Below are 24,645 nucleotides of genomic sequence, written 5' to 3'. Positions count from 1 at the left end.
TGGATTAGAACAATGCTGTTTTATAATAGCATGATTATATATGTGTGTACTTGGAATATGTGTTGAGTGGCAGTTACGTATTCCTAATAGTACTTTGTTTCTTGACATATGGGAACTGAAATTAAGAAGAAATATATCAGTTTATTTTGAAAAGTTATGTTACTACAGTTTCCAAATGTAGTTTTATATATTTTCTAATTCTAACTCTTGCAACGTATGATTTTTGGGGTGGGACACCTAATTCAGTTCTCTAATCTTTTTGTCTCGATTCTACTATGAACAAATGATATGTAATGGTAAAGGTGATATTTAATCATATTTAGATAACAGCAAGAATCTTGGAGGCCCATCAGAATGTCGCTCAGATGAGTCTAATTGAAGCCAAGATGAGATTTATTCAAGCTTGGCAGTCCTTACCAGAATTCGGCATCACACACTTTATTGCAAGGTCAGTGGTTCTACTAAGCATCTATGTGCAAACCTTAATCCGTGGCTTTTTATTTAATCTAGTTCATGTATTAGAAAGTAAACATTTAAAGCTACCTACTAAGACCCATTAATCTGTTTTACAGTAAAATTTAAAGAATGTTGGAATATATTTTCTGTACTTGTAATTTTTACATTAAAAATTCAAAATGATTGCACTTGTTTTTATTTGAGACTAACACTTTTTCTTTTACAGTTAAAGAGCACATAGCTTGAAAAAAATAGCCCCCCCCCAGCATGTTTTTAAACATTTATTTACTATGTTTTTAATGCTATAGGTTCCAAGGGGGCAAAAAAGAAGAACTTATTGGAATCGCATACAATAGACTGATTAGGATGGATGCCAGCACAGGAGACGCAATCAAAACATGGCGTTTCAGTAACATGAAACAGTGGAATGTAAACTGGGAAATAAAAATGGTAAGCTATAACAATATTACTTGCATACTGCTAAAAGTTACTAAGAATAAAAAGGCCTATAAATTCTGAAGATTCATTGTATGTACTATTTCCTCTTAAAGTATAAAACATGGTTGGCTAGTCATGTCTCACTTAAATTTGCCTATTTCATGACTACTTCAGTTATTAAAATTCTAAGAAAAAATGATCTATTTAGAATATTGCTGTATCTTTTTTAAGGTTATCTTTCTATAATGTATAAGTCTTTTCCACTCACAATAGCAGTGAGTGTTCACTGAATGTCTACTTTGTGCCGGGTGTGATACTAAATGTTTTATGTGGGCACCCTATTTCTAAACCTCACTACTGCCTTGGGAGGTAGGTGGATTACCCCTACTTTACAAAAGAGGACACTAAAATTTAGAGGCCTGAGGGCCATCACTGTCTATGACCGTACACTTAGTAACAATGTAAATTGAGATGCTTAGGGCGGTAAAACCTGGCACATCTACTGTCATATATGTTATGCTGTCCCTAGCCTTAGAGTACGGGTCAGTCATTTGTTTTAAGATTACTATGTTTGTAGCATCAGTTTCCATTGCTTTATAGAATCTTGTATTTCTGAAATATTTAAACATGATACCTAAAGGTTAAGTATCTAAGTAAATATTAAACACAGGAAGTAGGTTTTCTCCCAGGACTTGAAGAGAGACATTCTTATTAATCGAATCACCAGAGACCATTTGGGAACTTAATGACCTAAACCCCTTCTCTTCCTTTTCAGAACATAAAAACTAAAAAGGACTGGGGGAAGGGCTGGTAACCTTTACTTATTCTTTTGGACTTGAAAGCAGTGTTAATTTAGGATTAAAAGAGAATATTTGAAGATCGATAGGCTAAATAGCCTAATAGCTTTGCTTGGATGCACCCATCTAGATCCAGGTTTTTACTGGCCCTTACAGTTCTTTGTCTTTGTTCCAGGTCACTGTAGAGTTTGCAGATGAAGTACGATTGTCCTTCATTTGTACTGAAGTAGATTGCAAAGTGGTTCATGAATTCATTGGTGGCTACATATTTCTCTCGACACGTGCAAAAGACCAAAATGAGAGTTTAGATGAAGAGATGTTCTACAAACTTACCAGTGGTTGGGTGTGAATAGAAATATTGTATAGTAAAACTCCATGGCCATAACAATATTTAACTTTAAAAGCTGTTTGTTATATGCTGCTTAATAAAGTAAGCTTGAAATTTATCATTTTATCATGAAAACTTATTTGCCTTATCAGATCAGTTAATAATGTGCACTAACAAGCACGACGACTATTAATCTGCTATAACGATATAATATATGAACTTGAAAATGGCACACATTCCTTAGAGCCATGAATTAAAAACTGAAGTAGTGGGCAAGTCAGGAACAAAACATCACTGATTTCAGCTAGCAAAACTCTAAGAAACTCAAGCCATCTACTTTAAAGCTATCCAGGGCTTAAACTATATGAAGTCTGTTTATCATGTTTAATGCATGTGTTTTAATGTATGTTTAATTTGACCTCCTGTTTTTAAAAATATCCTACTCTGGTAGCCATTTGAAACATCCCCCCACCCACCAGAAAAAAAGATAAATTAGGCCTGCAAAAGATGCCTGATGTTCAATAATGTCATTGTTTGACCTTGAAGGAAAATGCTCTTAGTCCATTGTGCTTGATTTGTTTTTGTCCTTGAATAAGCATGTATGTATATTGTCTTGTGTTTATATTTTACACCATATTGTATTACAACACTTAGTATTCACCAGCATATTCACTATCTGCCTAAAATATGCAATGTTTGCATTATAATATGAAGTAAAGGTCTATGAAGTATGCATTTTGTGTAACTAATGTACAAACAAATTTTATAAAATTGTACAGTTTTTTAAAAAATACAACTAGCAAATGGCTTAGATGTAGCATCTTTACATTAATTAAATGCTTTTAAAAATATAATTGATGTGCAGTTTTAATATCAGCTAAATTAAGAATGACTTCATTATAGTCGTGATTTGCCACAGTGTCCTTAACTCTAATGCCTAGACTGGCCGTGTTCTAGTCTCTTCCGCTGTTACAATCTGCATTGGTGCTAGTCAAAAATTCCTAGCTCACAGAGCCCGAAAGGGTGCCAGGGAGGGAGGGGCGGATTACCAGTGTTGTCCAATAATCCATGGTTCAAAGACTGTATAAATGCATTTTATTTTAAATAAAAGCAAAATCTTTTATTTAATGTTTCTTTCTGCACTTCTTGTTTTTATGGTTTATATAGTATTAACTTTGTAGAAATGAATGTTTGCCTTTGAGAAATGCTTTGCCCACATTGTGTTGCAAGAACAATTTGCTAGTATTTCAAAGTGTTACCAGATAGACACCTAGTCTCTAAGACAGTCATCCACTTAAATTGATAACTCCTCGTTTTTCCTACCACTTAGGAATGATCAGTATAATATTTAAATGTTAGAAATGTAGTTATAAACAAAAACATGACAACTGAGCAGATATTACTAACTTGGGCAGAATTTGTTTTAAACAGCACAACACATGTTAATTTCTTCCCTGTTGTTACTGCTACCATATCATTCAGAATCAGAGCTTCAGTCCTGGACTTTCTACTTTACCTGTTGTATTTAATCAGGCCAAGTCTTACTAATTTTTTCCCTATTGAAAGCTGTGTCTTTCTCCACTATCACCATCACCTAAACTTGGGTCTTTGTCCTGGGCCTGCCATGATGCAGCTGGCTCTTAAAGCAAATCTCGGATCACATTCTCCATGGCTTTTCTTTGACGTCAAAGGCCAAGTCATAACAGGCCTCGCTCCAAAATTTAAGAGCTTTCCATTAAAAATCAAAGTCTTAAGTAATATAGTCCCTGTCCTCATCTTACGTACAGGTTTCCAACTTGTAATGTCACTAGCTAAAAGCCCTAAAATATATTTGGACTGTGATACCCACATCCTTTACGGTCCCACAGCCTCCCCACAAGTGAGAATAGCCTCTGCTGGTTTCTCTACCTCTGGTTCGCCCCACTGCCCTCCCCTCAATTTTGAGGTTCATTCAGCCGCAGCACAACACCAGCTGTATTTCAACTCTATGAATCCTGATTGCCTACAGCATAAATGCCAAAGACCCTACTCAAGTGCTTAGAGGTCTTCTGTGGTCTCTTTCCAGCTTGCATGTTCATCCTTATCTCCCAGTAGTCTGCATTCCAGTCTTACTGGACAGATCACATTCTCCAGACACACCTTGCACTTGCCCATCTCCACGGCATTCCTCAAACCTAGGATGTCTTCATCCCCAAGCCTTCTTCCAGTCTCCACCTGTCCAAATGTCATCTTTCTAGTATTTTAGAAATTTTAGAAAGCTCAAGTGTCCTTCCACAAATACTTCCAAGTTTCCTTGCAGCCCAAAATTTCTCTTACCCTTTGAACTACCATTGAATTTGGCACTTTTATGATTCAGTATATATTACTGTCCCTAATAAATTATTATTTCCTTGAGGACTAGGGCTGAGCCTCATGGTTTCTGTCTAGGGTCAGTTAACATGTATTTGTTTATTGAATATAATGATGGACATTTTGGAAATCAAGGAATCATTACAACTTAGCATTTTTACAGCTTCAGCACAGTTTAACAGAAGAAACAAATACATTTTTTGCACACCAACTATGCAGTATAAGTTTTGCTAAGTGCTTTCACATGAATTAGTTCTTCTAAAGAGTCATACAATCTAGCCTTATTTTATAGATGAGGCTCAGAGAGGCCAACTGACCTGTTTAAAGTCACACAGCTGTATTTAGTGCCAATTCCAGTCTCTACCCACTAATAGTAAAGCAGATCATTCCTCAAAGAAATTAAAAATAGAACTATCCTATGACCCAGCAATTCCACTCCTGGGTATTTATCTGAAAAATCCAAAACACTAATTCAAAAAGATACATGCACCCCCATGTTCACTGCAGCATTATTTACAATAGCTGAGCTGAGGAAGCAAGTGTCCATTGATAGAGGAATGGATAAAGATGTGGCACACACATACAATGGAGTATTAGCCATAAAAAATGAAATCTTGCTCTTTGCAAGAACATGGACGGATCCAGAGAGTATTATGCTAATTGAAATAAGAAAAAGATGTACCATATGATTTCACTTATATGTAGAATCTAAAAACACGAACAAAACAGACAAACCCATGGATACAGAGAACTGATGGTCGCCAGATGGGAAGGGGGCGTGGGGACTGGGTAAAGAAGGTGAAGGGATTAAGAAGTAGAAATTGGCAGTTACAAAATGGTCACGGGAATGTAAAGTACAGCACAGGGAACACAGTCAATGTAACAACATGTCAAGTGAGTACTAGACTTACGGGGGAATCACTTCATAAGTTATGTAAATATCTAATCACTAGTACGGCTGAAACCAATAAAATATTGTATGTCAACTGTAATTGAAAAACTTAAAATAACAACCTCATAAATTCTGAAGAACCCTATTGGTAGTGGTCTCTCTTCAGAGACACTAATTCTCAAAAAGAACACAAGCCCAGGTCTTCAGAGGCATAGTTTCAGGTTTCTGCTTTGTGTGACTGTTTCCTGTGGACCAATTACGCTTACTGCCTGCTCGGTTTCTCCTTAAATCATCAGGTTAGATAACTGCTGGAAACCCCTGAAGTAGTTAATCAGTAATCTTAACTTAGTACAAATTATTTTTACCCAACCTTGAACTTCAAAAGTCAGGGAACAAGAGACAAACTTTTTTGCCAGCTTTACTGAGGTATAGTTGACAAAACTAGCATATTGAAAGCATACGTGGTGGTGATTTGATATATATTATGAAAGGATTCCTATCATCTCGTTAACATCCATCACCCTAGAGACATGAATTTTGTAGAAGGAAAGCCACTTGCAGTTCTTAACCTTTTCTTACACAGGCCAAAAAGCAACAACATGGCAGATTATACTTTTTTCATTCTATATACTATAGTTTTTGTTCTGTTGTTATTATGTCTTATTAAGGTGCTTTCAATTAATTACCAGTGTTGAAGTGGGATCAGACCAACCTGGGTTCCTGCATCTTAATTTAGATGAAGAAATACCACACAGAGTCCAATAAAATGTTTGAAGAACACAACACTCCCTATACTGAATATAGTAGTTTCCTAGGGAAATATTAGGATTTTTTTTTAACTCAGAACTTTTTTTCATCCTCTAAAATGCAACCCTATCCTATGCCTTTCATAGCTATTCCCACCCTCTATAAATTTGACAAGGACTGCTGCTGTTTTTAGACTAATCACTTAAAACATCGTAACAGTTTCACCGCTTACATAATTCAAAAAATAAGAGAACAGGGCTTTCTGAAATCCATCCCTTTGTGACATAGTATTGTCAGTGATACTGAATGCTTCTCCTAAAAGCATAACCCTTTATAGTTGCTGTGTAAGCTCTGCTTTATTCTAAAAATGTAGATGCTGGTGCAAAAAAAAAAAAAAAAAAAAAAAAAAAAAAAATCCTGCCACCCCCAACTACTTTTTTGTAGCTATTATAGTCATTACTTCTTTTAGTAGTTCAGTAGTTGTGAAGACAGGCAAGGATGAGTTGACCTGCTTATATGGGTGTAGACCTACTAAGACGTAGTACAATAAGTTGACCCAATTCTTATTCTGCTGATAAAGTTCTAGTCATCTATACACAGTAATATCCAGAAAAAAACTTTTTTACTGAAAGCTTTGTGCTCTTTAACAAATTAACTGGTCTTTAACTGTTTGAACTGCTTTGGTTTGGCAGCTCAAGGAATGGGGGAGGTAGTAGAAAGAGTGACAGGAAATGGGAAATTTGCAATCTGGGTAAGAGGAATGAAATTCTCAGAGTGGATAACAGAGCCACCCAGAACAGGAAACAGAGTAGTAAAAAAAACCCTTATCTGGTGACCTTATTTCCCACTGCTGATTCCTCTCTTGCTTTCTCTGCTTTATTTAATAAACAATACAAAGTTTCCCAGGCTGAATGTGTACATTAAAATTCTCGATTCCCTTAGTAAACATTTACCAGCACACACACCCCCCCTAGTTGAGCTTCCCTTTTGATATTTATACATGAGCCTGCATATTACTAAAAATTACAAGCACTTACAATAATTTGAGACCATTGTTTCACAAGATCTAATTATAGTGTCATGTGGCTTCATTGGCCAAGCATTATCTGTATTACTGTTCAGGCAAGTGGGCCAAGTTCAATGTTAATTAAATTTATGATGAAAACAGCACAACCAACCAAACAAGTTTAACATCTGTATTAATATGGTTTGTAGATATAACATGATAAAGAAGACTTTATGAACCTAAATTCTCAAATCTAAATTTTCCAAACTTCATGATCAAATAAAAATCAAGTAAACACATTTACTCACAGGTTTACTGATCGAAATATCAAAATCTTGTTTCTATCTCCTTACCTAATTATAAATTCAATTACTATTAGAAGGAGCATTTAGAAGATGGCATTTCTTCTATTCCAGACTAGCAAAGGGTCAACAATAGCCAAAACAGGCCTAAAGAGCAACAGTTGAGGAGACTAGACTTACCAGATAGCAAGAAGTCTTATAAAACTCTATTGAAAGTGTAGTGTTGGCATAGAGATAAATCAAATAACCAGAGTCCACACAGAGACTCCAGAAAAAAACACAGGTATAAGAACTTGATGATCTCTGAGAGCTGGCTTTGCAGATCAGCATGAAGCAGACAGACATCCCAATGAATGGTGCTGGTGGTTATCTTTATGAAACAAAGGAATTTGGACCAGTACCTCATGTATGTAAGTGGCAGTCCAAATCAATTCCAAATAGATTGAAGACTTAGGTGAGAAAGGCGAAACTAAAACTTTTAAAAGATGACATAAGGGAGCACTTATATGACATTGAGGAAAGATTTTGTGTAGTAAGACACAAAACACACAATGCAATCGCATTCAAATAAGAACTATAGATAAAAAAAGAGGCAAATTAAATTTGGAGAAGATATCTGTAACACATAATGATGAACAACGGATTAGCATCTAGAATATAAACACACAGGCTGAACTGATCAGACCAAAAGAAAAAGGGACAAAACTCTGGGATTGGGTACTTCACAAAAGAGGAAGATCAAATGGTCAAAAAAATCTACAAAAATCTGTTTAACTCCTCTAGTAGTCTAGAAAATGAGAGGCAAAAAATGTTTGAATACAATTACAGTTTCACACCTAGTAGATTAGTAAAATTTTCAAAGTCTGACAGTATCAGGTATTACTAGGATGTGGGCACATTGGGATACTTATTGTTGGTGGAAATATAAATTGGAACAAAGCACTTCAGAAACACTTTGACATCATCCAGCAAAATTAAAGATGCATCTTGCAACCCAGCAGCTCCACTCCTAGGGTATGTATATTCCCTGGAGAAACTTGCATGTGCATACAGGGGACATGCACAGGACTATACATAGCAAAACTACTTATAATAGCAAAAAAAAAAAAAAACTGGAAACAATCAATTCCATCACAATAGAATGGATAAATTATAATATACCCATAAAATGGAATAAAACAGCAGTGAATAAATTCCAGCATACAAAATGGATGAACTGCATCTTAATGCTGAACCAAAAATTTAGCTGCAGAACACAGTATGATTAAAGTTTTTAAATGTGCAAGATTTATAAACATTAAGAAAAACAGAAGAGGCAAATGTTTTCTATTATAAATGTTGCATTTCTAAAAGATAGATTGTTGGTGATTCTAAAGTCTGGTATGAAACAGTGTGACACTGAAAGTCACTGTGGCTTAATGGAAGTGAGTGAGTCTTGCTCTTGACAGCTGCCACTCCACTCTTCTGTTAACATGTGCTTTATTGAATCTCGACTAGATCAGCTCAGGAGTCTGGCTCCTGCTGTCAAATGAATCACTAATTGGTCGACTGGCTGCCCTGGTTTAAGAATGAAGCTTGTGAGCCCAGGAACAGAGTTTCAGTCCCCTTGTGGTCCAGTTGGCTTTACATTGTTTCATGTTCACAGGCTGTACCTGGAAATGTCCAGGGTTAGTCACAAGAGGGACTGGACAAGATAAGAACAGATCAGCTCAATTGAAAAATCAACTTTAAGCTCAAGGTTCCGGTCAGTATACAAATCACAGCACTGTTACTTAAAAGCACTTTTGAAGATGTCGACTCAAATTTTATTAAACCATATAAGTCATAGCAGAAGAATCACGGAACTTATTTGACACCTACTCCTGCTGCCTGGATTAGTATCAAAAGTTTGGATCTAGTCTTCTATATATAGCTGCTGACTTTATGAGACAGGAATTCTGAACAGGATGTCGATTCTCAAAAAATTAGGCTTTCATGATTTGAAAGTGTTTTATAAATGTATGAACATGAAGTCAACAGGAGAGGAAAGATAGGTAAAAACCACTGCTATATAGCACAACAATCTTGAAAATACCAAGAATATTTTGGTTTGTTTTTAAAATGTTCCTGTTTCATACGGAAAGCACCAGAGTAAGGACTGACTGCAGGTAAGTAAAGCAGAAAGCTTTAAAAAACAATTGATCAGCGTAAGACTAGGTCAGCTTCAGAGAGAATGGAAAAGACACACAGGGTCATGAACTAGACAAGATATGCATATAAAATTTTCTTGTAAGGGTATACAGTTGACCCTTGAACAACGTGGGGGTTAGAGGCGCCAACCTGCTGCGCAGTTGAAAATCCACATATAACTTTAGACACCTCCAAAACTTAGCTACTAGTTGTCCCTCAGTATCTGCAGGAGATTGGTTCCAGGACCCCACTGTGGAAAACAAAATCCGACGATGCTCAAGCCCCTTATATAAATGGCTTAGATCAATGCATACACGCAGCCCTCTGCATCCACGGATTCAGCCAAGCGCGCATTGAAAACAGCAATTTTGATCCTCAGGTGGCTGACTCCTTGGATACAAAACCCAGGTATACAAAGGGCCAACTGTATGTATATTAGAAAAAATCCACTTATAAGTAGACCCGTCAGTTCAAACCTGTGTTGTTCAAGGGTCAACTGTTTTTTTGAAAAGCTACCACTTTAATAGGGGTTGACAATAACAGTTCTTCTGTACCAAAGATGGGGAAAAGGAAGCTAGCTTATCAATAACATCCTCGGCGGAGAAGAAACTTAATTAACAGGGGCAAAGAATAGCCAGCAAATAGGAGACTGCGGTTTCGGTCCTCTTTGTCACTCAGGCTTGATCTTTATTTCTAAACCTCAAACTCAATAAATAATTTTGTATAATCTGCCAATGTGTCTTCATGGAAAGTTTAGAAATTCTTTAGTTTCAGGTGTCTCTCGCCCAACCGTCTTGTTCTAAAGATGTCGTATTTCTTTCTGACTGGGTTTTAGTCTCATTTCAGTGCTCCAAGTACTTGCCGTCTGGCAGTAGTTTAGAAACTCCCTTTCGCTTTCTCATAAATGTTGTTGAAAGCAAGCACAGAACGGAGAGTAAATGCCTTCCACTTATTTTTAGCAGGAAGCTGGAACTGAGATCCTCACGAGGCCCTCTCCAGACCTTGGGGTACTGTAGTTAGAAGCCTACACTGTGAACCTGACTCCTTTCACATGCCCAGGATTCCTCCTGTGAAGATCTTTAAAGAGGCAACTGGACAGATGTTTTCTTTAATCTTCACTGGTTAAGACAAATCTGTGGAATGTAGAACTTCTAGAGTGGTGGGTTTTTTTTTTTTTTTGCTTTTATTTTTTAGGCAAACGACATGAATGATCAATGTTTCCTCCAGTCCTCAGAACTGCTTGAGATCAAACTATGTGGATCTCTAAACAAAAATGATTTCTAAGCCTATGAGACTTGATTCTAAACCTTGTCCTTGATTTATATTCTGAGAAATTGCACTAAGAAGCTGTGCTCCATAAAAGCCTAGGGCAGAGTCTTTTGCAATCTGTTAGGCAATTATTTTTTTAAAAGAGGGGGGTATAATAACTGTTTTGGTACACAATTAATTGAGCTCTAGTTCTAAGTAAGAGTTCACAAATCACTGGAGGCCAGTCAGCTCATTTTGTTCCAAGAGATCTACAAATTCAGGTGCATTCCTCATGAGGCAGGGAAAGCTACATGGCTGATACTTTCTTTTGAGAAAAGGAATTAACTTTTCTTAGAGGTTCCTCAAGCTGAAGATGGAGAAGTAGGAAGCAATGAGCTATTATTATCTTTTTAATAAATTCTAATTTATTTACGTGCCAGAGGAAGCGAATACTATATCAGGTGAAACAGGGCCCAGAAATGAAAAGACAATGGTGGAAGACAGTACATGAGAATTTTGATACATGTCACAAGGCCATTTATGACTAAGTGCCAAGTGGACGATTGAAGGTGATAAGTGCTCATGAGTCAGAGAAGGCTGGGGGCCAGAGCAACCCAGGAAAACTGCCCGACCATGGAGACACCAGCAGGGCTGTGAAGGACATGGAGAGAAGCCCAGCGAGGAGGAAGTGAAGGCAGGAGGGCTGGGAACAAAGTTCCAGGGCAGCGGGAAGATCCCAGTCCTAGCACGATGAAATGGTGGGTGCTCAATACATATCTGCGAAAACCTAAGAGAGGGATTTTTTTTTAGGAACAAGAAAGTGATTAAAATACTTAGGGAAATTACATGGAGTAATGTGGTATGCATTTGAGTTATTCGAACGAAGCTAAAATTAGCCAACTATATCAGAAGCACAGACGGGGAAAATAGAACACAAGGGAGATAAACTATTAAAAATCATCCTGAGGAAACATGGAAAATAATGTGCATGTGTGAAGAAGCATCAGTTATAGCCTTACTTAGCAGAAACGCCTGTATTTTTAAAAAGCTGCAGAGGAACAAAGATGAGAAAGGTGCTACGAAAGTACAAGATAAAGGAGTGTGACACGTCGAAGCTTCCAAAACACAAGATGTCATGGAGAAGACCCGCGAGGAAGGCCACCTTCCGTTTCAAAGGCTGCTCTTTACATTTTAGAATCCGGAGGGAAACGAGCTGGAAACAGACATGAGTTTGAGAGCACGTCCTGGGGGGGAGGAGGGGGAGGGGGGGAGGGAGGAAAGGAAGGAGAGAAATCACAGCCATCCAGCAAAAGAGCCGAGGCGTGGGAACCTCTCTGTGACCCGGTATGGGGTGCACGGAGAACTTCGACCCTGAGCAGATGTCCTAAATCTGCTTTCCTAAAGCAAAATATGTTGTAGTACTCAGAGAAACTTCTGTGAAGGAATTTGAAAAGATCACCACCACAAAGAAGTCTTTAAAAACAGTTCTTTCTGGCAAATTCTGTTTAGGTCCTCTAAAGAAAAAGGACACCAAAACCCAACACTAGGTAAAGCAAGAAAAAGAGACCAGCGGAGACCTTTTCTCCTGAAAAGGTCTGAGCTCACAGCCTCTTGGAGAGGCCCTCCCTGACAACCCCTGGTGTGTCCCCATAAGCGACTCATTATTTATTAAGTGTCTGTCTCTAGGCCTTAAAACTAAGAGGGTGATGCTCACCCCTCTCTCCCCAGAGCCTAACTGGTTGGGGCACAGGGAAGTTACTCAAACCGTATTCCTGCAGTGAATGAGGGAAAGAATTCCAGCCATCACAGAATGTGAAAACACGGAGATGCAAGTTGCTCAAGGAAAGAAACTCAAAGAGAACTATATTCCAGGCTTGAGATTGGTTATATACTTGGTTTTTTATTAGCCAGCTGGGGATTATTTATTTTGTTATTTTTAGGTCCAAAAATCTTAGGCTTCTGTCTTTACCACTAGCTGTTCTGAAGTTAGAAAACAGCCAATTTAAATATCGGCCCAAGCTAAACCTCCCAGAGACAGGTGCTCTTGAAAGAAAAACGTTCAAATTCAAAAAGCAAACCAACAAGGAAAAAATTTTTAAAAAAGATATCGGGATTGTATGCATTATCCTTTTATGAGTTTTGTGTTATAAATTTGAAGACGGTCTCATGGAGATAAAGTTTAGGGGTTAATTCTCAAGTTAAGTGTGAAGTGGAAGAGTTCACTGCAAGGACGGTGAACTAACTTCTTTTTCTAAGTTCTTCTCGCCATGACCCCATCATGTCAATTCTCCAAATATCAGAGATGGTCACGTTCAAATTAAACAGAAAAGGATTTTTCAAAGCCAAGAGTTTCTTAAAGTGATCTTTGCCACATTTTCCGTCCACTAAAAACAACTAACATTTATTGAGCAAGAATATGGCAAAGCATTTATATTTCGTCTTACTTAAACCTCACGAAGCTGTACGAGGGACCTGAACTATGGAGAAATGAAGGAATTTTCTCAGAGCCACATAGTAAATAGGTGGTTGTGAAGCTTGCTCTTAAACTACTGTACTCTATTCCATTAATATGGATAATTGGACATTACCCAGGAAAAGTACAGCAATGACAGCAATATATGATCCTTCTAATCAATCCACTTTTTACATATTATAAGCACTTTTTAAAACTTTTTATTATGGAAGAAATTCAAACATACATAAAATAAATGGAACCCCATGTACCATCACACAATTTTAACAGTTACTTATATCTGGCCATTCTTGTATAATTTTTACCTCTACCTACTCTTCACTTGATTATTATTTTTCTGCAGTTTTTTGAGGTAAAATATACATACACCGAAATTCACAAATTGCAGCCGCACAATCTGACATATGGACACATACATGTAATCCACAGTCCTATGATTTGGAACATTTCCATCTCCCCAGATAGCTCTTCCACATCCCTTCCCAGTCATTCCTCCCCATCCCCAGAGGCAACCACTGTTATTGTGGTTTTTGGGGTTTTTTTCCACCTTGGATTAGTTTTGCCTCTTCTAAAATTTCTATAAATGGAACCACTCAGAATGTCCTCTTGTGTCCTGCTGATCTGCTCAGCATGTTTTTGAAAGTTAGCCAATGTGGCTGTATGTACCAGTGAATTATTCTCTGTTTGAATACACCACAATTTCTCTCTCCATTTTCCCTGGTGCACCTCTGAGATGTTTCTGTTCTGGAGCTATTATGAATAAAGCTACAGTAAACATTCTTGTATGAGCCTCTTCGAGAACATGTGTTTCATTTCTCTTAGGAGTAGAATTTCTAAGTCAAAGGAATTTCTGTAGGTTGGAATTTTATTGAAACCACTTTCCAGAATGGATGTACTATGTTATATTTCTACCAGCGATGTATTAGAGTTGCTTACAGATTTGCCAACATTTGATGTTGTCAGTCTTTCTAATTTTAGTCATGGGTATGTAGTACTAGTTCACTGAGGTTTTAATTTGTATTTTTTTTCTGATGACTAGTGATGTTGAGCATCTTTTCATGTGCTTGCTGACCATATATCTTCCTTTGTGAAGTGCCAGTTTAAGAGTTTTGTCTATCTTTTTAAGTGGATTGTCTTTATTATTGAATTATAGAGTTCTTTATTCTGGATACAAGTCCTTTAATAGATACACATTTTGCCACTTTTTCTTCCAGGCTATGGATTACTTATTTATTTTCTTAATAGTGCTTTTGATAAAAAATAAATATTTAATTTTGAAGAAATATAATTCATACATTTTTTCTTTTATGGTTATCACTGCTTTCCGAGTCCTAGCTAAAAATTAGTTGCCTATCCTCAGTTCATGAATGTGTTTTATGTCCTCTTTCTGAAGCTGGATAGTTTTAGCTTTTATATTTAGATCTAGGATCCACTTTAAATTAGTTTTGTATATGATGTGAGGTATTGGTTGAGGTTCTTTTTTTTTACATGTGGTTATCCAGTTTTTCCTGAGCCATTCGTTAAAAACACTATTGTCCTCCTCCCACTGACTTACTTTGCCCCTTTGACAAAAATCAATTGACCATAAAAGTGAGCATCTCTGTTCTGTCCTTACACCACACTTTTCTCTCTTCTGCCAAAGCCATACTGTTTGATTATTGCAGCTTTATATTGTAAACCTTGAGTCAGATAACTTAAGTTCTCTAGCTTTACTCTTCTTCTTTAAGATTGTTTTGGCAAATCAAGGCCCTTTATATTTCTGTATAGATTTTAGAATTACCTTCTCAATTTCTATGTTTAAAAGCCTACTGGGATTATGATTGAGATTATACTGAATCTCTTCATTACTTTAGGGAGAACTGATATTTCAACAATAATAAGTCCTTCCAATCCATGAGTAGGGTATCTCTTTCCATTTATTGGCTTTTTTTTTTTTTTTGTCGGGTGGGGCACAACTGAACCTCTATTTACCTGACAGAAATAAAGTTATTCTTTAAAGAAAAAAAAAAGAGCAGCTTAATTGAGACTTAATTGATATACCAAAAAAATCTGCACATATTTAATGTATGTAATTTGATGAGTTTAGACAAATGCATATACCCATGATACCACATTGAAATCTATAAAAGAAAAAATGTTATCAGAAATATCTTATTCCAAGGTTAAAAGTGCTCTCTAGTCCATTCTATTGTACTCAAAAATTTATTAGCAATTGTATTATTTTAATCCAAAATTACCTCAAATAATAGTTATTCAGATGACTCTTGAACAACATGGGTTTGAACTGTTTGGTCCATGAACACACACTTTTTTCAATTGACCCATGGTTCAAATCCGTGTTGACCAAGGGTCAACTCTGTGTTTGGGAATCTGAGTATGTGGAGGGCCAACTATACTTATATGTGGAGTTTTGACCATGCAGAGGTTGGTGCCATTCACATCCACATTGTTCAATGTCATCTGTAATTTCAAACAGGGAAAAATGCATTCTCAAAAATGTACATAAGGAAAATACATATCAGCTAATCAAGCAAGATGTCTACCTTTGTGATAAAATATATTTTTGTTTGTTTGGTGTTTACATTTTTTAGCAGTGTGTTAAGGGGATGGTCAAAGTGTATCTGAGAGTAGGGGAAATTAGTCAGTAGATTTGAAGTGCCGGATGATATAAATTAAAAAAAAAAAAAAAAAAAAGAGGAAAGAAGATGCTGGCTGAAAGATAATGAGAAGTGGAAACCCCAGTTTCCTAGTGATAGCACAAGATAGCCCTTCTCGTTAACTTCTTTTTAAAAAAATGAAGTGCGATTTGCTAAGGGGAAAAAGCATTGGCCAGAGTGATTTGTGATATCTTGTACTCTAGCGTCACAAGTCAACTCTTGTACCAGTACAAAGACCAAGAAGTGAGAGATAAGCCATTCTGTAACAGAAAAGGGAAAACAGGGGACCGTGGGAGTAAGGGTCTGCCTCAGTGGTGCTTTTTATGAGACTAACATTCGTCAATGGTCAAGGTCTATGTGGCCAAATTAATGAGATTAACGAAGCATTAATGAAATACAAATTTTGAATGTGATCTAGGTACATCTTTTCCTTTGTGAATAAAAGATGTGTTAGAGATAACTGAACCGAAATTTAAAACTACTTTCTCTAGTGTGTAGCAGAGATGATTTTGGCTAGAAATGGGAACTTACAGGACAAAATCTCAACCTATAATAATTTTTTAAAAAATCGTAATATTTGAAATTATGAATGGAACTATCAAAATATTCAGTGGTTGCCAGAGGTATCCACCTTCAACAGTATAGCCTACATTTTAAATATCTGAAATTTAAATATGTGCAATCAACTCAAATTAGAGTCATTACAAAATCATGACAAATTCCCAAAAGAGGTGTGTGTGTGTGTGTGTGTGTGTGTGTGTGTTTGTGTGTTGGAGGTAGAAGTGGGGTCACTGAAAGAAAATCCTCTATTGAGATGTTTTTCAGCACTATAGTCTTTCCATTTTTCCCTTAAAAGGAGGATTGGACTGACAATAACTAAAAGAAACGTTGCCAGGGTTGGAGAAATATGTACTACTCCTTTAAAATAAACACAGAAGGGCTGGGTCTTGGTCATGCACATCTACAGATTACTCATATTCACTTCCAGGGCCTCTCCCTGGCACAGCTGTGGAGTGGGCAAAATTTATCTTTAGAACCTCCTACTTCCCCTTCTGGACCACGGTCCTTTCTCCTTGGTCTGTCCAAGGTTCTCAGTGCCGTCCAGGGTAACAGCACACCCTAGCCTGCTTTTTGGGAATGTGGTTTTGTTCTTAAAATCACATCTCTCCCTCTTCTTCTACTTCTCCCCAACCCTCCAAAAAAGTAGAAGTTAAAATTTTCTTCTTCTCATTAGTTAATCAACTGGGAGGAAAGAAATGTTGTGAATGAATTCACACTGGCATGTCAGTGACTAATATTTTTTTTCTTTTTCCCATGTGTGCTGGCCTTTTAAAAGCTTGTTAAGCTAAAAGAATGTGTTCCTTAGGAGGAAAGTTCAATCCGTAGCATAGCCAACAAAGAAACCTGGAGAGATCTGGGTTTCCCAACCCATACAGTACTCTCAGACTAACAGAGTCCTTCCAACGGACCCATACTTTAATCCATACACAAAAATTAACTCAAAGGCCCAAAACTATAAAACCTCTAGAAGAAAACATAGGGGAAATGTTTCATGAAACTGAATTTGGTAATGAATTCCTGGATATGACACCAAAACAAGGACAACAAAAGAAAAAATTGCTAAATTGGACTTTATCAAAATTTAAAACTTTTGTGCAACAAAGGATATTATCAGCAGAGTGAAATGGCATCCTACAGAATGAGAAAATATTTGCAAATCATATATCTAATAAGGGATTAATATCCAGATGATATAAACTCTTACAACTCAACAACAAAAAATGCAATTTATAAATGAACAAAGAATTCGAATAGACATTTCTCCAGAGAAGATATACAAATGGCCAATAATCACTTGAAAAGATGCTCAACATCATTAATCATTAGGATAATGCAAATCAACAGCACAATGAGATACCACTTCACACCCACCAGGATGGCTACTATAAAACAAAAACAAAATAACACGTGTTGGTGAGGATATGAAGAAACTGGAAATCTTGTGACTGCTGGTGGAAATGTAAAATGGTGCAGCCACTGTGGAAAACAGTACTACCGTTCCTCAGAAAATTAAAAATAGAACTACCAGAGGAGCCAGTAATTCCACTTCTAGTATATGCGAAAAATAATTGAAGGTTACGGCTTGAACAGATATTTCTACATCCACGTTCACAGCAGCTTTATTCACAATAGCCAAAAGGTGGAAGCAACCCAAGTGCACATTGATAAATGAACGGATAAACAAAACGTAGTACATACATACAACAGAATATTTTTCAGCCTTGAAAAGGAAGGAAATTCTGACACAAGCTATAATATGGATAAACCTTGAAGACATTATGCTAAGTGAAATAAGCCAGTCACAAAGGGACAAATATTGTATGATTCCACTTATATGAGGCATCTAGAGTACCTCACAGGGTATAGCATTTCAGAGACAGAAAACAGAACGATGGTTGCCAGGGACTAAGGGAAGGAGGGAATGAGGAGTTAGTGTTTAATGGGTGTAGAGTTTCAGTTTCAGATGATGGAAAAGGGCTGGAAATACATAGTGGTCAATGAATGTACTTTAATGCCACCGACTTATATACTCGCAAAGGGTTAAAACGGTAAATTTTATGGTTATGTATATTTTACCACAATAAAAAAAAAAACTGAATAAACTTTTGAGGTAATTACCTTACCACACAGGTCATGTGTATAACCTAAAAATGTATTTCCAATATTTGTAATACATAAAACTAATAAAAAGTAATCTGATTCTTCCATTTTGACTCTGGGACATGCAACAAAAGACCTGTAAGTCTCTCCAGATCCAGTTTAACAGTAAATTGCTTAGTTGGACTGGGTGGGGATAGGGCATAGTGGGCAGAAGGCCTGAAAGCTCTGGCTGGTCCACCCACTGACCCTGCTGGCTCTCTGCAGCACTGGTGGCCACCCTTCAGAAGAGAAGTCATGGGCCCTTGCATAAGAACTCTATGTATATTGCCCCCCAAGCACAAGTCTGAGAAGGGCTTTGCCCCTCTAGGATTAACTGCACCAGAGCCCCCGTTCCCCTCTCTGCAGTGGACAATCAGATCTAGTACACATTACAAAGACCCTCCTCTTGACCAAACTTTAGTCGAGCTCCTCTGAGCCCTCTTCTCCACTATGCCTCAACCTTGGCCTTCATCCTTGCTGGGATCAAGTTCCTCATCTCCTACCTTTGATGCATACGTCCTTGACCTGCCTTTGGCAAAAATCCTGTTATGGTGGTTTTGGAAGTGCCCCCCTGCCCTCAATGTCTCCTCTTGGTAATTTTCCATACACTGAGCCCCTCGCTCTGCTCATTCATTATTAATCAATCCCCAGCTGCCTTTATTGTATTTGAAGTTGAGTCCCATCTCCTTCCTGCGATGTTCTTACTGCAATTGTCCTAAATAATATCCTCCTTACCATGTTAACAAATGTCAGAATAACTTTTTCTTTAACATGGATTGGCAGGAACCTTGGAAGTTTACAATTTTTTGCCTTTCAAGGGCAATAATGCTGCAGGGGTCATAGTTATTGAAAAGTAACTGACAATTCATCCAATCATTTAATTGTGTTCTGGTAAATAAAATCCAATAGTGATCGATCCCATAGATTTATAACCTTCTAAAAGCTAGAAAATTTAATGATTACATGTGAGTTCTCTTGGGAGAATGGAAAAGAAATTATAGTGATTTAAAAAGCAATGCCTAAGGCTTGAAATACTGTTACAGGCAATCCAAACCCTAGACCTGTTTACTACCTCTACCAGTCTACCCTGCCTCCGACCCAATACGCTTCTACCCACCTCCCCATCCACCCTGCACATACGCACAGCTCTGGCTCTGAAATGGGCATCAATTACCCACTTTTCCCTCCCACTCTGCAGGATTCATGCCTTGGCTCCTCAGGGCCATGGCCCTAGGGAGAGTTGGCAGCCTTCCCTGAGAAACTGGTGGAGGCTGCTGTCGCTGTAGGGACATCGGATGCTGGTGCGAGGCAGCCCAGTCTGTGCTTAGAAGGGAAAATGCCCCAGGGCTCTAGTGTGTGTCTGTCTGCGTAACCACTGGAGAAGCTGTCTCTTTGGGAGGAAGGGGGGTGCAGCCTCCCCATATCCCACTTAGGTACATTAAGGGGTGGGAAAGCACTTGAAGAAGCAGAAAGGCAAAGGCTAGAACTTATCCCTGGGCACACGACTGCCTTCTGCATTCAGGTGGTACAGACTCTTTCAAAAGGAAGCAATCTATTCCACTTACACAAGGAGAAAGAAGTATGTCCTTGTTCTTTGTCAAGGTGTCCCAGGGAAGCCTGGTGGCTCTCACTAACAGAAAATAACTGCTTTTCATTTGCATCGCACCTAACCCCCTGTATAGTAAATAATGGAAAATGTTTTCAAAATGTGTCTGAAAATCTTTGTTTCATCAGAGATGCTTTACACTTACTATAAGCAGATCTTCCTTTGGCTCAAGGCCATCTGGGTTTCCAGAACAAGGGGTGTTGACTGGATTAGGTAACTAAGCCAATTTGTCTTAATAAACTTAATTACTAACTTCCTGACCTGGGTTATAAGCCCACAATTAGTTGGTTTCTAAATGAGAATGATATTCAGGTATTTTTAAATGGCAATCATTTTATTCATAAAGTTTTCTAAGTAAAGCAGAGCTTTCACTCGGGGACTTCTGACTGGTAATGAGCTCATTGTTAATCACCTAAACATGGACCACCCTCCCTACCCTGACCCCATCAAATTCTAATTTAATATTTTTCCCATTTGAAAAAAAAAAAAAAAAAAACTAAGTCATTTTCACTAGTCACAAGAATAAGCCCTTAAATGAATACTCCATTCTAAAATAATAATAATAATAATAATAATAATAATAATAATAATAATAATTCAGAGGTCTCCATAATTGTGTTCTTTCTGTTCTGTTATCCAAAGACTTTTTTTTATAGTATGACATAAACCACCTCTATCCTCACCTGCAGCAAAAATCGTGTCAAGACAGTAAGTTTGGACAAAGTGAAGCTGTTACATGATATGACTTCCATTTGGGGACCGAAAGGTACCAAGACAGTGATTTTAACTAGACTACGTGACATTGCATACAAACATATTCCAAAACAAAAAAACTCTTTTTCTTAGTTATCTGTATTATATCATGTGAGTCTTTCTTCCCAATCAACTATTTAATGTTATATATCTCTTTGCATCTAATGGGTTTTTCTCTATTGAATAACATTTTTAGATGAATGGTAATTTAATCGAATGTTCCCTGCTGTTAAAAAAAATAATACTCCAGAGCTTATGTGTTGAATCTAGCTTCATTATATTACTTTTTAATAAAATATATTAAATGAAGCTGAAGGGAACATATTTGGGAAAGCCTATTCCCAGTGACTTCAATGTCTTCTCATTCATTTTTTAAAAAAACTCAAGCTCTTAGTTTTTTTCTCTCTTATAAGTTAATTAACTGAAAAACAGATCTGGTTCTTATTCCCAACCCAGTTCTAATTCGGAATAAGCTCTTAGTCATAGAACTTCAGACGCAAAGTCTGCCTTAGCCAGCGATTGTGCCCAGGGCAAAGAGGAAAACCTAGAAGAGGAAAGCGTATTAGAGAATGACAGGACCATCGAGCTGATTTAGTTAGGCATCATTAGGATATGTGTTTCATGTCCAGAATTCTGTGTGAGTCTAATGAAGTCCTAGGAGGAAAATTACATCTTATATTCATTTATCTCTGACTTGGAATTTTATTAAAGCTAGCTTAGCTGAATGATCAATTTCCCTGAAAATTTCGTATCAAAATTGATGGCACCTATGTCATAGAACACCAAGAAAGGCTGCAGAAATGTTCCTGAGTAGAGAGACATGATAACTTGATCTTATACAAAAGAAAAACAAATTGCTTTAAAGGACAATATTAGACCAATGAATACAACTAGAATATAGGTTATAAACTAGATGTAAACATTATGTCAATATTAAATGTTTTCTAGTTGATAACCAAACTGGATTAGTAAGAGAATATCCCTATTTTTAGGAAATACACACTGAAACATTTAGAAGAGTTATGGTGAGTTACCCTCAAATGGTTCAGAAAAAGAAATTGTGTGATTGTGCATGTGTGAGTGTGTAGGGAGACAGTATGTGCACAATGATAAAGTAAATGCGTTAACTACATGAATTTGAGTAGGGGGTATATGGGTTTTCTTTGTGCTATTCTTATGCACATTTATGTAGGTTTGAAATTATAGTTGCTCCTCAGCTTACAGCAAGGTTATGTCCTGATAAATCCATCATAAACTGAAAATACTGTAAGTTGAAAATGTATTAAATACTGCACTGTAGAGTAGGGGTTTGTCCACCCTGGTCATGGCGTGACTGACTGGGACGTGCAGAACATCTTGACGAGTGTCTGACCAAATACTGGGCACCAGAGCCTAGCCAAGGTGACGCAGAATATTAAACATCACGGTACTGGAAACAGGGTGTTCAGTGATCATTATTGTTTAAGCCGCTATGGAAAAATAGAGATAAAACCTAGAAAGTTCCCTGTCTTCAAGAACGGTAAACTGTAGAGACAAACCTATACTAAGTATCCACAAAATAACTATAAAATCATCTAAAACAACAGAATGAAGTCCTCATGCCAAGGTACAGAACACAGGGATTCAAACAAAGCAGGTGAGAAGAGCCTGGAAAGGGGTAGGGATCAGAAATAAGGAGTAGGAAGAATTTACGGTAAGGTTTCTGTTGGGAGATGGGGCAGGAGGTTCTTCCAGATGAGCTCAATTAACTCTTTCCTCTTCCAAGATTCCTCCCCACCCCCTACTTTGGAGGAGTTTTAAGACAAATAAAGAAACAAAACAAGCCCCAGTAAGTAGTGTTATATTATAGAGTTTTATGCCCTACTAAATGAGCATCCTCAGTTAATAAATCCAGCAGATTTACAAATGAGCTTTCATACTATAAAGGGCTACAGAATTGAATGCTTGGTTTACAGTTTTCTAATTGTCTTAATTATTTAAATATGTGGAAAACTTTTGTTTGCCTTTAATATGAAAGCCACAGAATTCAATCTTTTAAATTTCGTATTTTTCAGTCTAAAAGTTTTCGGACCTTTGAAACTTTACTATGGACCTATTATTTTATGACTTTGCTGTGGTTTTCTTAGTTGAAAACCCAAGCATAATTTAAAAAGAGAATCTAATCACTATATCTAATTACTAAAAAAGTTTAAGTACTGACATTATTGCATTTAACTTAAATACAACTTTTAAAAATAATGACTCTCAGATGGACAGGAAGTTGCCATTAGAACAGCTAGAGTTGAAAGAAGGTTGTTATTAAAGAAGCCTCTTTTAAAATCTCAGCTTACTCCATGCTAACTTCCCAAATTGCATTTGTAAACTCAATCTTAAAATATTAAGAAAAATTTTGGCGTCCCAGACCTTTTACTCCTTTTTTGTTGTTAACACTCTTAGCTCTTCCACAAGAGAAATAACATTTGTGTCTCTACAGGAAACATCAAACCCTCATTAAAATCTGCAGCTACTTAATATAAGTCAATGGGTGGGACTCATTGAGAAGTATTTCTATATTAATTTTGCATGTGGAAAGAGGATGAAGCCTTGCCCTACCCATTTCCTTGCATGTATTTATTAAGTATTTATTCGTCCTACAATCATTTATTACCTGCCTATTAGGTGATAAACTTTAAAATAGTATTTTGAACTGCAATGAGTTTAGGAAGTAGATCAGTTAAGACCTGGTGAACACATGCATTTTCACAGGGAACCTTCAGAGAGGCTTCAGAGGGCAGCGGGAAGGATGACCACAGGGTGCCCCTTCAAGTGGCAGTTCTGGAAGTCACAGTGTCCAGGTTTCTCTGACTCAGAAAGGGCATCTGCTAGATACTGAGGCTGCATTTGACACTTCATTAATATACTTTTTAAAACTCTCTCCCCTTAGCTTTTCTGATGCCATTTTCTCCTGGTTCTCTATTCTCTCTAGCTTCTCTCTCTCTGCTCACACTATGTCAATGTTAGATGAGGCCTTCTTGGAGAGACCTCTCTTCCTTTCATTCCACACACCCTGCCAGGATGCAGTTACCCATGCTATCACTTCAGCATGGATGATGACTCTAAAGGTGGGCTGACGACTCCCAAGTCCCCACTTCAGCTCAGGCCTCTCCTCTCAGTGCCAGTGGAGTGAAGACCCCACCTCTCAGGTATCTCTTAAATGTCTCAAAGAAATCTCAAATGCACCATGGCCAAGAGAAGACTCATCATAACCCTCCCCTACTCTCCCACCAGCTGCCAGTATCTCCCTACCCACTCACCCACCATGGTACCATGATCTATCCAGTTCTCAAAGGCCCTCCATTGATTCCTTCCACTCCCATAGCCCAACTCCACAAATATCTAGTCAGCCACCTGGGAGTCCTTCAAGTCCATCCACTAAATATTTCTTGAACCGGTCTACTCCTTTCTATCTCATGTCTTAGCTCAGGGCCTCACCATTCCTTGTTTGATAACTTCCATTACCTGACTGTTTTTCCTAATTATAGTTGTTGTCCCTTACAGTCAGGCCTCTACACCAAAAGATGTTTATAAAAAGCAGTGGCTTTCAGTGGTTCCCTATCACTGTCAAGATTAAGTCCTTAAAAGTGGGGGTGGGCAGTGGAGACGGGGAGAGAAAGAGAAAGAAAGGAAGAAAATGTGTATATAGGTGTATGTAAGTGTAATATAAGCACTGGCTCTCCACACATAG

At 37.4% G+C, this 24,645-nt stretch overlaps 2 protein-coding genes across 11 annotated transcripts in view; one reads left to right on the top strand and one right to left on the bottom strand.

The window, feature by feature from the left end:
• FERMT2 (fermitin family member 2) overlaps positions 1–3,147 on the top strand; it is a 60,866-nt gene extending 57,719 nt beyond the window's left edge. For 4 of the 9 annotated variants that reach the window (XM_036217787.1, XM_036217788.1, XM_036217791.1 and 1 more), the window contains 3 exons: positions 324–448; positions 765–906; positions 1,867–2,873. In XM_036217787.1, coding sequence (XP_036073680.1) covers positions 324–448; positions 765–906; positions 1,867–2,040 — 441 coding nt within the window. In that variant the 3' untranslated portion in view covers positions 2,041–2,873. Of the gene's footprint in view, positions 1–323; positions 449–764; positions 907–1,866 lie in introns of all 9 variants that reach the window. The other 5 variants (XM_036217790.1, XM_036217793.1, XM_036217795.1 and 2 more) reach the window with 2 other exon arrangements.
• STYX (serine/threonine/tyrosine interacting protein) overlaps positions 1–24,645 on the bottom strand; it is a 107,302-nt gene that overhangs the window by 9,824 nt on the left and 72,833 nt on the right. The window lies entirely within an intron of this gene.

This window comes from Rousettus aegyptiacus, unplaced genomic scaffold, assembly GCF_014176215.1.
Source record: "Rousettus aegyptiacus isolate mRouAeg1 unplaced genomic scaffold, mRouAeg1.p scaffold_m13_p_3, whole genome shotgun sequence".
NCBI classification, from domain to species: domain Eukaryota; kingdom Metazoa; phylum Chordata; class Mammalia; order Chiroptera; family Pteropodidae; genus Rousettus; species Rousettus aegyptiacus.
The sequence above is the reverse complement of the archived record's forward strand: the minus strand, read 5'-3'. Positions and strand labels throughout refer to the sequence as shown.